The sequence below is a fragment of the Hyperolius riggenbachi genome, chromosome 10, assembly GCF_040937935.1.
Source record: "Hyperolius riggenbachi isolate aHypRig1 chromosome 10, aHypRig1.pri, whole genome shotgun sequence".
NCBI classification, from domain to species: Eukaryota; Metazoa; Chordata; class Amphibia; order Anura; family Hyperoliidae; genus Hyperolius; species Hyperolius riggenbachi.
The window spans coordinates 133,157,792-133,171,978 of NC_090655.1; the positions used below are offsets into that span (position 1 = coordinate 133,157,792).

Below are 14,187 nucleotides of genomic sequence, written 5' to 3' on the forward strand. Positions count from 1 at the left end.
TGCTTGTTCAGTGGCCGTGGCTAAAAGTATTAGAAAGGCAGAATCAGCAGGAGAGTCAGGCAAATTGTATTATTTTAAAAGGAAAAATCTCAGTTTAGCTTCCCTTTAAGGGGACGGGAATGATGCGTCAGCGGTTACGTATGCAGAAGTTTATCCGCGTGTATGTGTTATGATGGAACGGCGGTGCTGCCTGCGGGTGTACACAATTGGGCAGTATGGAATCATGACTTTTCTTAACTACCTGAAGACTGCTCCACGCCAATGGGCATGGCTGCGGCGGCAGCCCCAGGACCGCCTAACGCCAATTGTTAAGTCCTGGGGCTGCAGTTAGCAGGAGATCATGCGGAGGCTGCGCGCGCATCTCCTGCTTGGGGGGCAGAGCCCTGCCCCCGCCTTCAGTCTCCAAGCGGCAATCGCCGCTCGGGAGACTGTAAGACGGCGAAACCGACATCTTTCCTGTAAGTACAGCGCTGCGATCAGCAGCAGCGCTGTACTGGGGACAACCGTGTGATACGGCTTTCCCCTTGGGACACTTGAGAGCGATCGGCAGTGGTAGGCTGAAGCCTATCACAGCCGATTGCTGTGATAGGCTGGCTGGGGGAAGGAGGGAGGCTGACTGGCTGGGGGAGGCAGCAGAAACGTGTTTTTTTAATTAAAAAAAGATTATAAATATTTATATAAAAAAAAAATAAACAACTGGGGGGTGATCAGACCCCACCAACAGAGAGCTCTGTTGGCTCTGTTGGTGGGGAGAAAAGGGGGGGGAATCACTAGTGTGCTGTGTTGTGTGGCCCTGCAGCTTGGCCTTAAAGCTGAAGTGGCCCTTTTAGTAAAAAATAGCCTGGTCTTTAAGGGGGGTTTAGCACTGTGGTCTTGAAGTGATTAAGGTATGTAAGTCTTCCATCAGGTCCGCATTGCTTGCCTGGCGATGCTATTGGTTGGGGCAATTTTAAATTGATTGGCTGATTGATGTATTGGACACTATTTAAAGAGGAGCTGTCAGCCATACTATGCCAGATAAAAAAACGACATATAAGTAGATAAATACTAGCTCTACTTACTGTGTCTGTGCAGAAACTCCTCCCCCCGCCCCTGCCCCAGCCTGCACTGCAACATCCCTTTTGTGGCTGATTACTGGCTGCGTACTAAGGAGCTGGGGACATGAGGATTAATCTCTGCAATAAAAAAGTAAGATTGATTTTAAAGTTATGCATTGCCTTTTTAGCATTCCTTTTATATGATCAACAGATAGAAATAGAGAATTGATTTTGTTTTTCATGCCTAACAGTTACTCTTTAAAGAGAGTCTGAAGCCTCTAAAAAAATACCTGTTTTTACTTGACAGTCCTCTTCAGCATTAATGCCATAGCTGAAACGCTGCATCCCTGTGTCTGAACGCTCAATCAATACCCCTGAAATCCCCAAGGCAAATTTTGGGGCTCCTTCCTGGAAGCGGCAGAGCTTTGCACAGTAGCTCTGCATCAACTCATGTCAATCTGCGTGGATCTCCGCCTCCTCCCAGCCCTCTGTCTTCTTTCACTGGGAGGGGCGGGGAGAGGCGGAGATTGACGTGAATGGAGGCAGAGCTACAGTGCAAAGCTCTGCTTCCCCTGGGCAGCAAAATCCATGACCTGGAAAGTCATGGAATTTTGCCCCAGGATTTCAGGGGTATTAATTGAGCGTTCAGTCGCATGGATGCAGCATTTCGGCGATGACATTAATGCTAATGTGGACTGTCAAGTAAAAACAGGTATTTTTGGAGGCTTTAGACTCTCTTTAACCTTCTTGGCGGTATGGACGAGTTCAGCTCGTCCATGGCCGCTGCTGTGTACCGCTCCGGCCCTACTGGGCCGATTTGCACAATTTTTTTTTTTTTAAATCTGCAGCTAGCACTTTGCTAGCTGTGTGTTGTACGCAATCGCCACTGCTCGCCGCCGAAGCTCCGCTACCCGCCGCATAACAGGGTCCCCCCGAGACCCCGTGCGCAGCCTGGCCAATCAGTGGCAGGCAGCACTGAGGGGTGGATCGGGGCTCCCTGTGGAGTACATTTGAAATCGGCGCCGGTAGACTTGGGCGCAGGATACAGCCGGTATATGGCTGATCCTGCTGCTGCACAAGTCCGGTCCGTGTTAATTACTATTCCCCTTCCAGGCTGCCATGGATGGTAGGGAATGAAATAATTTGGCTTCCAGCTATTGCTGGAGGCCGAATTATTGTGATTTTTTTTTAAGCAACTTCAGCTCCGTCTTCTGATGGCGCCGACGTTACTCACTGAGCGCCACTATAGACTGATTCCAATTATAGTCTATGGCGGCGCTGGCTGCGCCCAAATCTAGCAGCGCCGAAAAGCACTGCTCCGCTCCCTGTTGACTTCATCGCGATCGTCGCCATGGCGACGGGGGAAGCCCTAAAGGAAATCCAGTTCAGAATGGGATTTCCGGATGGGCTTGATCGCCGGCGGCGATCGAAGGGGTGGGAGGGATGCCGCAGGGAGGGGGGAATCATGTAGCTAGCGCTAGGCTAGCTACATGATTTTTAAAAAAAAATTCAAAAAATACTGCTGCGCAGCCACCCTGGCAATTTTACTAGAATGCCAGGGTGGTTAAAGAGAACCTAAAGTCAACCCAAAAAAATGAGATTAACTCACCTGGGGCTTCCCTCAGCCCCCTGCAGACGATCGGTGCCCTCGCAGCCCCGCTCCGATGGCTCAGGACCCGCCGGCGAACACTTCCGGTTTGGCCGTCACCGGCCGACAGGGATGGGAATGCGAGTGATTGTTTGCGTTCCCAGCCTGTATATCGCCCCCTATGCTGCTATTGCGTCCTCCTGGCCGCAATAGCAGCATAGGGGGCGATATACAGGCTGGGAACGCGAACAATCACTCGCATTCCCATGACTGTCGGCCGGTGACGGCCAAACCGGAAGTGTTCGCTGGCGGGTCCTGGGCCATCGGAGCGGGGCTGCGAGGGCACCGATCGTCTGCAGGGGGCTGAGGGAAGCCCCAGGTGAGTTAATCTCATTTTTTTTGGTTGACTTTAGGTTCACTTTAAGGAGGGCTTGTCCCTCAGTTTGATATGGCTAATAAAAGAGCATTGTCTTACACACTTGGTGGTGCCAGCCTTGTGGATTGATTGCTATTTGGCCACTTGGTACTGTGACCTTGGGCTTAGGCCCACCAAAGTCTTTTTATATGGGTGCTTCTCTACTCCTGTGACGGTTGTACTTAAAGGAGTTATCAGGGCAAATCTATGAAAAAGAGTAATACTCACCGGGGGCTTCCTCCAGCCCCAAGCTCCCAGGACCTCCCTCGCCGCAGCTCTGAAGTCAGCCGTTCGCCGGAGCTCCGACCCGGTCCCCAGCGATGACGTCAGAGTGACCTCCAGGTCGCTGCACTCGGCAACCAGGGACCAGAAAACGGTGAGGGAAGCCCCATTAGGATCCAGAGGCTTCCCTCTTCTTAGAGTGTGTGACAAGCATCAGCCTGTACCACACAGGAGGGTGGTCAAATCTGAAGCGGGCAATTTGGGGCACTTTGGTACAGGGCTGTGGAGTTGGAGTCGAGGAGTCGGAGCAATTTTTGGGTACCTGGAGTCGGAGTCGGGGAAAAAATGCACCGACTCTAACTCCTAATGAGTTTCAAGTGTAATTAAAATAGAACATCTGATAAAATGTTCTATTTCTCAGATAATAGTCATCATAAATAATGTATATACAATAATAGCTGTGCTTAGTCAACAAAAATGAAATAAACCAATCAGAAAATAGTTGCTTGTGCTGCTTCAATAAAGCAGTCCCCGTATTTTTAAAGTCAGATGTACATATCTGATTGTGACTGTATATATGATGCGTACACAGGAATCTCTTATATATACTAAATAACATCTATGCTGTAAGTATAAAGCCTGATGTGTAGCTGTGTCACTAATAGAGATGGTCAATGAGATGCAAATAATTCTGCGCCAATGCTGGTTTATGCAAATGTATGCACTCCCTTTGCTAATGAAATCAAATAATTTGATATGTTGTTAAAATTTGGTTTGATGACTACGACTTAAAGGGTACCTTAGATGGATGAAAAGAAAAGTTTTATACATACCTGGGGCTTCCTCCAGCCCCCTTCAGGCGAATCTGTCCCTCGCTGTTCTCTTCCACCACCTGGATCTTCTGCGATGAGTCCCGGTAATTCAGCCAGTCAGAGCAGTCCAGCCTTGTGCCGCTCCCACAGCCAGGAGCGGAGTGTGTGCATGCGCACTGCGCCCCACTGGCTCAAGTGCCTGGACCCATATCAGAAGATCCAAATGGCGGAGGAGGACAGCGAGGTACTGATTAGCCTGAAGGGGGCTGGAGGAAGCCCCAGGAATGTATAAAACTTTCACCTGTCTCAAGTTTACGTTAAGTTATACAGTAGTACTATACTCTACATATGCACTCTCAACAGAGCTGCAGGGAATCCACTGAGAATGTTGTGCACATTGAACACAGAGGTGTTGTCTATCACCCATAAACCTGGTTCAGGTTGTACATGAAGAATTTGTAATAGAGGAAGAATCCCTTCATTTCCCTGCAGAGCACCTGCACATAACTCTTACATGTACCCACAGTCACATTGCCTAGGGGCTGATAGATGTTCTTTGTTCCTGTCTGTACCTTCTACAAGTACTCTTACCAAGGACTAGTTTTAGTCTGACTAAAAGTATTAGAGGCAGAAGATCCGCCAGATATCCAGGTAACTGGTATTGTTTAAAAGGGAATAAATATGGCAGCCTCCATATCCCTCTCACTTCAGTTGTCTTTTAAAATTCCTAAGCATTGGCAGTTAAGAGATGCATTTCATGTTACATACTTTCAATCAAGTAAGATTGTAATATGCAAATTAGAGGAGTCTGTCGGACTCTGTGGAATCCTAACCTGAGGAGTTGGAGTCGGTGGATTTTTGTACCGACTCCACAGCCCTGCTTTGGTAAAATGGTAGCCGCATAGTCCACAATGTAAATTGCTGCTATAGCAGTGCCCAGAGCGGCACCAATTTTCGTTTTTAGGCATCGTTGATATCGTCGGACTGAGTTTTTAGTGGCGAAGGCAACGTATAGATATTGGCGCATATTGCATGGGGGGGAGGGGGGCAGTTAAGGGCAGGTATTGATGCAGGGGGAGGGTTCAAGTGATAATAGGGTTAGGTTTAGAGATAGTAAAATTACAGTAAAAATTACTGATGTTGTACTATCGTATTGCCCCAATAGTAGAATTTCTGTTTTTTTACCAATATCCTACAAGTGGCACCAACATTTTTTACATGTATGTGGTCAGAGCACCCTCCAGTGAATAAACCAGACCTGAACTATTCACAGGCAATATGCTGCATTAGCAGTCACATTTAGGTTGCTTTCACAGTGAGACGTTACAGGTGCACGTTAGTGCAGCCTGTAACGCACCCCACCGCACAGCAATGAAAAATAAATGGGCTGTTCACAGTGCCCACGTTGCGTTACACAGTAACGCTGCACGTTCGTTTGAAGTGCAGCATACTGTGCATTCTAGCGGCTTAAGCCGCGTTAGGCTGTTTGCACATGCTTAGTATGTTTTTTGTTTTTTTTTAATTTCAGGGGCGGAGAGGAGGTGGGGAGAGGCCGCTACGTAGCCAGGCACATGGCTACTTGACATTCACTGCACTTGCAGTGTTTACCTCTTGGAGCGGCCGCTGATTGGCTGGCGGGACCACGTGATGCGGAGAGCTCCGCTCACGTGGTCTCCGCAGTGCCTCTGACAGAGCAAGCAAATCACTAGGAAGACAACAGGAAGCGGAAATACATCAGAAAGCAATAAAAAAACCGCATGGAAAATGCAGACCATTGCGTTTCCATTGACTTTGATATGTGCGTTTTTGAAGATTATGCAACAAAACGCATATGCATTTTTGATATGCGTTTTTTCCTTCGGCCCATAGACTTCCATTAGAGGCAAAAATGCAGCGTTTTCCGCTACACTTACGTTTCTGCTAAGTGTGCACCTAGCCTACAGGTTTGGTGATGGAGTCCAAGCCCCCTGTCCTCTTTCCCCAAATCACCATACTGCTGTCTGTACATTGGTGCTGTCAGGCTAATCTGGTCAATGACTATAGGTCAGGCTGTATGCCCATATGTCTGACCTATAGCCCAGCCTGGAACACCTGCACAAACTCCTAACTTGCAGGTAGATGTAGCATCAGACTGACAGATAGTATTCACCAAACAAACCAGTAGTTATTATACAAGGCACAGGAGTTACAAGGATTATAGTTACCTGAGTCCTGAAGGCTGAGGCAGTCCAGATGATAGGTGACTGCAGGCTGGTGAGGCAGTTCAAACACTTTACAGGTAGCGTAGTCAGTTTAAACCAATGTCGGTCCAGGCAGAGTTCAAGGGAGTCCTTAATCAAGCAGGGGTCAATCCAGGCGGCAATCAGACGAATCCAGGTACAAAGCAAAGTCGGAAACGGGTAATCCAAACGAAGGCAAAGTCAGGAACAAGCAGTGGTCGGCAACAGGAATCAATCTAGAGTAAAACTTGGTCAGGATACAAGGCAAAGTCGGCAACAGATCAGAGTGTGAGCGCATACCCAGCAACAATCCACAGCTAATGCTATCACGGGCGATATCTGAGGGCTCTCACCTTAGCTATATACAAGGACTAACCAATCAGAAACTAAAGGAATACAAATTGACCAATAATGCAGCAGCTAATAAAGCAGAGGGACACCAAGAGCCCCAATAGTGTAATTCGTCTTGGGGACAACAAAATAAATGAGAAGTTAAAATTATACTTACAAATCAGGGTTACCAATAGGCAACCACTGTATAGGCAGGTGGGGAGAACAATCCTGACCCCACTCAGGAATAAAAAGTCGCTCTCTGTAGACAGGAAAATAGGGTAACAACCCTCCACCCAGGGTGGACTCAATGTAGTGTACAAGATACAGAGGCGCCAAAAGAATAAAAGGTAATTAAATGAACTTAAAAAAACAACTGGTTAAACAGAGGAGGCAGCAGTGGTCTTAACCCCTCCAAACAGACACAGGCAAGGACTGCGATTCAGACAGTCAACAATTTATTCGGAACTCCAAAAAACAATGCAACGCGTTTCACGGGCCATACATCCCGCTTCCCCAGGCAAAATACAGTAGGAGTCACAGCATCTGTATTATATCAGCGAGCTCGGCACCGCAGCAGCGTGTCAGCAGATCAGCTGACATGCAATGTACCCACGTGCGGCTGAGCGCGCACTGAAAACGCGTCCTTCGCCTGCCGGTCTGCACAGCGTGTGAGTCAGCGGCAGGGCCGGCAGCATTATGTGAGTAAGCGGCAGGGCCGGCGGCGACAAGTACATTCCTTACAGGTGCAGAGTGAAAGTGAGGTTTCTGATAACATACTAATGTATACTTATGTAGATTTCTTGTTATGTTCTTCCACAAAACAGGCTACTACGTATAAGGGGTATTTTAGATGAGGATTTGGAATCAGCAAGTACCACTTATTTTATTATATAAGATAATGGAACTTTTATATTCCTAATGTATCGTTTATATTGATTCACTGTGAAGTGACCTAATGCAACCCTCTCACAAGCTACAAGACCGTTACTATTTTGTGAGGTTTATAACGGATTAAATTGACCTTTCTTGGCCTTTATGCAGGAAATGCTTTGGAAAAGTCTGGAGGGAAAGAGTTCCTGGAATCCGTCAAAGAACTTCGTAAATCTCATGGACCCTTGGAGCTGACTGGAGGTACAGTAATGTCTGCTGCATACATCTATAGGTGGTTTGTGTTTTCGCATTCATACACCATGGATAGTTTAAATGCATTTTAGAACAAAATGACTCCCGCTGACAGAAGACTTCTATTGGCCATTTTGTCTCCCCCATATTCTTCTATCACGGACGTCTAAAAGGTATTTCATTAAAAGTTTTGGCTCAGTGCCAACTTTCTACTTTACTTGAAATATGCAAATACGTCTAAGTTGATGCATAATTGTGCAAATGTTACTGCAAATATATGCAGCTGGAAAATCGACCAATCAAATGTTTTCACTGCAAAATTTGATTAGTTTCTGTTACAATAGATTTTCATAATAATTAACATAATTCTGCAAAATAATAATTAGCATAATTCTCGATGTTGTAAAATGTATTTGCACCTCAATAACAATCCTGCTGACTAATGCGGACATTGGTACATGTAGCTTTGGGGAAGCCATTTAATAAATACAGTAACATAATTGGCACTGACCTGTAGTTTAAAAAAAACAATTGCTGGCAGTCTAAGGGTTAATAAAGATACATCTACATTTTATTGTATTTTTGCTGTGTTGATATTTTATGTTTTTGGACTGAAATAAATGAAAGATATATTATGTAACCCTTAAGTCCTGTTCACAGTACTACGTTGTAACCAGGGCCGGCCCGCTCATGAGGCGGGGTGAAACTTTTGCCTCAGGCGGCACTTCTTGGGGGGCGGCAACCGCCCATCCGTGGGTGCGGGTGGGCTGGCCGCCGAGATGGAGGGGTAGCGGGCAGGAAGGGGGGATTGGGCCTAGCGGTGGGGAGGGGGGTCGGACCACCCCCCCTCCCTCGCCTGGGTCTCCCGATCTGCACTCCACCTCCAGCTTTAAATAGCTCCGTAGCTGCCGATAGGAATAGGGACGGGCGGGGACCACTCACCTCTTCCGGTTCCAGCGTGCGCTCCACTGACGTCACTTCCTGCAACGCCGTCCACTTACAATTCAGTTAGGCCCAATCCTCCCTTCCTGCCCGCTACCCCTCCAGCTCGGCGGCCCCCCAACCCTCGGCTTGGGGGGGGCAATTTTTTCTAAATTTGCATCAGGCGGCAAAAAGTCTAGGGCCGGCCCTGGTTGTAACTGATCGTGTTATTCTAACTCTTTGTGTTAAAGTCTATGCCTAGACTCCATTGAAGTTCACACTCATTATAACACTTTATAACGTGTGCATTATGCAACTGACCTCTGTGAACCTAGCCTCACTGATTGTGTTTCTTATACTGATATACAGTAATTTATATACAAGGAAGAGCTCATAGCCTGTACATGTTGTCTCAGCTCATAAGAGGAAGTAAAGTTAGACCGTATGTTTCTGTAAGATGGACACCTGCTTGCTCTGAGTGCCTCTCTTATTTTTTCTTCTGCTTTTCTTGCTAGCTGCTCTCAGTCAAGCAAATGGACTAGCAGCCAAGTTTGTCATTCACTGCCACATTCCACAGTGGGGATCAGACAAGTGTGAAGAACAATTGGAAAAGACCATCAAAAACTGTTTATCTGTTGCCGAGGAAAAGAAACTCAAGTCGGTGGCATTTCCCTCTTTTCCTAGTGGCAGGTATGAGCAAACAAACATTAGCTAATGGGTTTTTCCTCTTGATCATAAAAACATTTATTTTTAATACTGCATTGCTTAAAGGATATCCAAGGTGAAAAATAAAGATTAGGCTTTACTGTGGTTTCTTCCAGCCCCTAGCAGTCTATCTGGTCCAGTGCTGCAGTTCTGCTGACCTCCAGGGTGCCACTGTCCCTTCCGTCAGGTTACTGACCCCAGCTGGGTCGCGGGCTTCTGCGCACAAAGGCTTGAGCTGTGCAAGCGCAGAATGCTTCCAGGAATGGTATAGCGATTGCGCGAGGCACACATGCACAGACGCCTGGAATCCAAATTGGGTCAGCAACATTACGGAGGTGATAGCGGCAGCCAGGAGGATAACCAAACTGCAGGGCTGGACCAGATAGACTGCTAGGGGCTGGAAGAAGGCCTGGGTAAGTAATGCTTAATCTTTTTCACCTTTGAATAACCTTTAACTGCTTGCCGTCCGCATCACGCCAATGGGCGTGGCTGCGGTGGCAGCCCCAGGACCGCCTAACGCCGATCGGCGTAAAGTCCTAGGGCAGCAATTTGCAGGAGATCGTGCACAAGCTGCACGCGCATCTCCTGCTCGGGGGCAGAGCTCCGCCCCGCCTTCAGTCTCCGAGCGGCAATTGCATAGTACAGCGCTGCGATCAGCAGCAGTACTGTACTGGGGACAGCCGCGCGATCAGACCCCACCAACAGAGAGCTCTGTTGGTGGGGAGAAAAGGGGGGGGGGGGGGAATCACTTGTGTCCTGTGTTGTGTGGCCCTGCAGCTTGGCCTTAAAGCTGCACTGGCCCATTTTACATAAAATGGCCTGGTCTCTAGGGGGGTTTAACACTGCAGTCCTCAAGAGGTTAATGAAAACCGGTTGTGTTGTGGCGTCAGTAAGACATTCAATTTGCTAATTATTTTGCAAGGGCCAACTCCTACAGCGCATAGCAGTGAGTTAGTTTAAGATCCTGCACATTCTTGCAAGCTGCATCTGCTGTGCCCTTTTAATTTGTCAAAAGATAGCCAGTATACAGTATGTCAGGTGATACCTGGTTTGAGCACACACCTTTTTTTTCTTTTGAATGCAGACATAAACTTTTAGTTTGTTTATGGGTAGGAGGAGTGAAGTTTTTATTTTGGAACTTTATTCCACTTCTTTTGCTCTTCTGTGGGATAGGAACAGACAGACTAGCCTTGGAGATGGCCATGCTAGTCTTTCTGCTCTACTCATCGTGCATAAGACTTTACTCAATGTGTGTAGTAGAAAATATCCTGCTACCTCTCAAATGATTCATAGTAAAATACAGCAGAGTCGCCGATATCCGGCACCAGCAGGCATTGCCTAAAGCCGGATACATGTGCTTCCTGGTTGCTTGAGCAATTGGCCTAAAAGGCACAAACCTACCCCTACAACCCCCCCCCCCCCCCCCCCAAATACTCACAGAGCCTCCAGCTACGTCTTGCAGCCCTCCTCTTGCTCCTAGCGGCTTTCTGTCTTCCCCTGTGCACAGAAGCCATTGGGTCAGGTGACACACCAAGAGCCGTGCACGCCGGAAGCCGCTAGGAGCCCACTAAGAGGAAGGCTGAAAGACGTCGCTGGAGGCTCGGTGAGTATTTAAAAGACTGCAAACACCCCCAAAACAAAGTCCCCGTTATCCCTCAGGCATGCCGCTTAGTTGAGTTCCGGATAACAGGTACTTTGCTGTAAGTAGCTTGAGCCAGTTCGTAACATATTAGGTCAATAAAACGGTATCCCAGGAGACCTCTTGCCGCACTTGGTCTCCCCGTATTACTTTAACTTGGACTTTTACCATTTTTTTTTCTTGTTTCTTTGCTCAGAAATGGTTTCCCAAAGCAGACAGCGGCTCAAGTCATTTTGCGGGCCATCTCCAACCACTTTGGTTCCTCCAGCTCATCCACTGTGAAGAATATTTACTTCCTGTTGTTTGACAGTGAAAGTATCGGTATCTATGTACAAGAAATGGCCAAGCTTGACACCAAGTAGATGCCAGAGCTTGGTTGGAGCAGCCTCAAATATGAGATGGTTGTTAACCCCGTAACAAGAGGATTGGAACACCTAGAGCTGATGTTTTTATTGTCATGAGTAATACGAAGGCGTGAACAATGTTTGAAGTTTTGTGGTTTAAGGACTGCTTATGATTTTATTCTCCCCTGGTTGAAGAGGTATGTTTGGGCTAAACAAATCTCCTTATCCGTTCCTCCTCCGTATGTACCAAGCCAGCATCCCCTTTGCATTTTTATAGAACCCGAAAATGTTATTCCTCTGTCATCATCAGCCATGTTTTATTTTTCTTCAAGGATCTTGCTCCCGCTGTTTTCTCTCATTATTCATGTCTTCTTATTTTAGAGTTAGTGTTAAAAAAACAGCTGAAAAAACTTGTTTTAGATTTGTAGTATTGAATTTTACAAGAGAAATAAGACCACAATATTATTTAAAAAAACAAACTGATCAATGTTGGTATATTTTGTGTCTGTTGTCTACTTCACTTGGGTGGTTACAAAGTACTGTAAAAAAAAAAAAAAAAAAATGTCCTTTAGCCACTTGTAAGTTTAGAATCAGACTTAGTTCATATGTATTGCTTATACTTTTTTTTTCAAGTACAACACTGTGTTCTAAAAAACACAGAAGATTCTTATCTCATGGCATCCAGAACAAATCACAGAAGAACTTATGGCTGCCTTACCTCGCCTATACCTTTCTCCTCCCTAGCGGTATGATTACTTCTGGATTTTATGGTCTAAAAGCGATGCAATTTTTTCACAAGTTTAAAAGCAGGGGGGGAGGGGGGGGGAATCATACCGCTACATACATACCAATACATACATACCGCTACATGCAGGATCCAGCACTGCAATTCTCCTTCTGTCCACCAGGTGGCCCTCTACCCCTATAGTAAGATCGCTGTTTGTGGTCATGACGACAGATGGCGATTGCACCAGAGGGATCGAAAGCCTCCGAGGCCCGAAAGAAGTAGGGCTGCCAGCGTCTGGATCCTGGGGGCTGTGAGTTAGAAATACTGCCATGCTGCACTGTTTATCCATATCTCTTGGTGGCTACCACAAGTCAGGCTCAGGGTTACTGCTCTGAGCTTCAGATTTACAGCCTAAGCCTGACTCGGGATTACCGCGAAAGCGGTTAAAGGACAACTGAAATGAGAGGTATATGGAGGCTGCCATATTGATTGCCTTTTAAGCAATACCAGTTGCCTGACAGCCCTGCTGATCCTCTGCCTCTAATACTTTTAGCCATAGACTCTGAACAAGCATGAAGCAAATCAGGTGTTTCTCATGTCCATCAGCTGGGATACCCTCTGAATAATGGCTCCGCCCATGCTCTGGGGAAACACAATCAAGAAAGTATAAAAAGCTCCCGCCCCCCTCCAACCTCAGTTAATTTGTGTTTCCGTCCGGAAACACACGGAGAAAGTGCAGCTACCATTTTTTTGTTTTTTTTTGCCTCGCCGGAGGGTGAGAGGGTCATGGAGCGCGGTACCTGGTAGCGGAGTCGGTCGCAGGACGCGACATCAGACGCGTGGTGGTTGCTGCCGGGGCCGCTTTTACGCCTGGACACCCACGGTGGGATTGGGTTGTCCGGCTGCCGCCTTCCTCCTGCGCAAGACAGTTCTGAGAGTTATGACGACATCCGGCAGTGACGTCAGTTCCGGAAGTCGTCATAGGAGGCGGACTGGAAGTTGCATCGCGGATGGCGTGGGGGTTTTAAAACAGAAATGCCTGGCGTGCGGAGGTGGCAGCATTATGGAGGAGTCTTCGGCTAACCCGGCTGCTGCCTCCGCAGCCCTGGATGCATCTGCGGCTTCTTCCTCATACAGTGCGGCCGCTGGTCATGCACACCCGGATGGTGGGGTGAGTGGGGTCTTTGATCCCTGGATATGGTTCCCAGGTTCAGCGGGCGACAGAGATCTAAGAAATGTTGCCAATGTTTTACAAAACTGTCATCTAGTTATGCAAAAACTTTGTGTCAGGCATGTATAGATGCGGTAATTGCTTGAGTCGTCCTCTATTTTTAAAAACATTATGAAATCAGTTAAAAGGGATATGAATGATACATTGGAAAAATTTAAAGAGTCTATTTTACCCTCTACTACTCTTGCCTCAGTTCCAGTGGCTGGGCCTTCCTCTGCAACAGGGGCGGCTCATCCCTCTCCCACTCTGGCAGTTCCTCCTGCTCCAATTGTGCCTGCTCCTGAGCTCCCTCCGGTATCTTTTCCAGTGCTTCCGGGGCTACTAGGGGAGGAGGTGGAAGAGGAAGAGGAGTTGGAGGGCATGGAATATGTTTCTGATGTAGAAGAGGGAGAAAATGTTTACTCAGAGGATGACTCAGAGGACGAGATGAAAAGGGCGTCTAGATTTTTGTGTAGTACAGATGATATCAATGATTTATTGAAGGCGGTCTACGCCACTGAGCAGATTCCAGAGACACCAAAAGAGTTATCAGCTCAGGATCTAGTTTACTCGGGGCTTGCTCAACAATCAGGCCGGGTTTTTCCATTTCACCAGTCAATTAAGGAGATTATTGGTTCACAGTGGAAGGAGCCAGAGAGGAAACTTTTTATTCCTGAGGCAGCAAAGAGAAAGTTTCCCTTTTCTGAATCAGATATTAACCACCCTGGCGTTCTATTAAGATCGCCAGGGCGGCTGCGGGAGGGTTTTTTTTAAATTTAAAAAAAACTATTTCATGCAGCCAACTGAAAGTTGGCTGCATGAAAGCCCACTAGAGGGCGCTCCGGAGGCGTTCTTCCGATCGCCTCCGGCGCCCAGAATAAACAAGGAAGGCC

At 47.2% G+C, this 14,187-nt stretch overlaps 1 protein-coding gene across 4 annotated transcripts in view; it reads left to right on the forward strand.

The window, feature by feature from the left end:
* Positions 1-11,836, forward strand: part of MACROH2A2 (macroH2A.2 histone) — a 67,000-nt gene extending 55,164 nt beyond the window's left edge. For all 4 annotated transcript variants that reach the window (XM_068258159.1, XM_068258161.1, XM_068258160.1 and 1 more), the window contains 3 exons: positions 7,668-7,757; positions 9,185-9,359; positions 11,210-11,836. In XM_068258159.1, the coding sequence (XP_068114260.1) occupies positions 7,668-7,757; positions 9,185-9,359; positions 11,210-11,375 (431 nt within the window). In that variant the 3' untranslated portion in view covers positions 11,376-11,836. The remainder of the gene's footprint in view (positions 1-7,667; positions 7,758-9,184; positions 9,360-11,209) is intronic.
* The last annotated feature ends 2,351 nt before the right edge of the window (positions 11,837-14,187 follow it).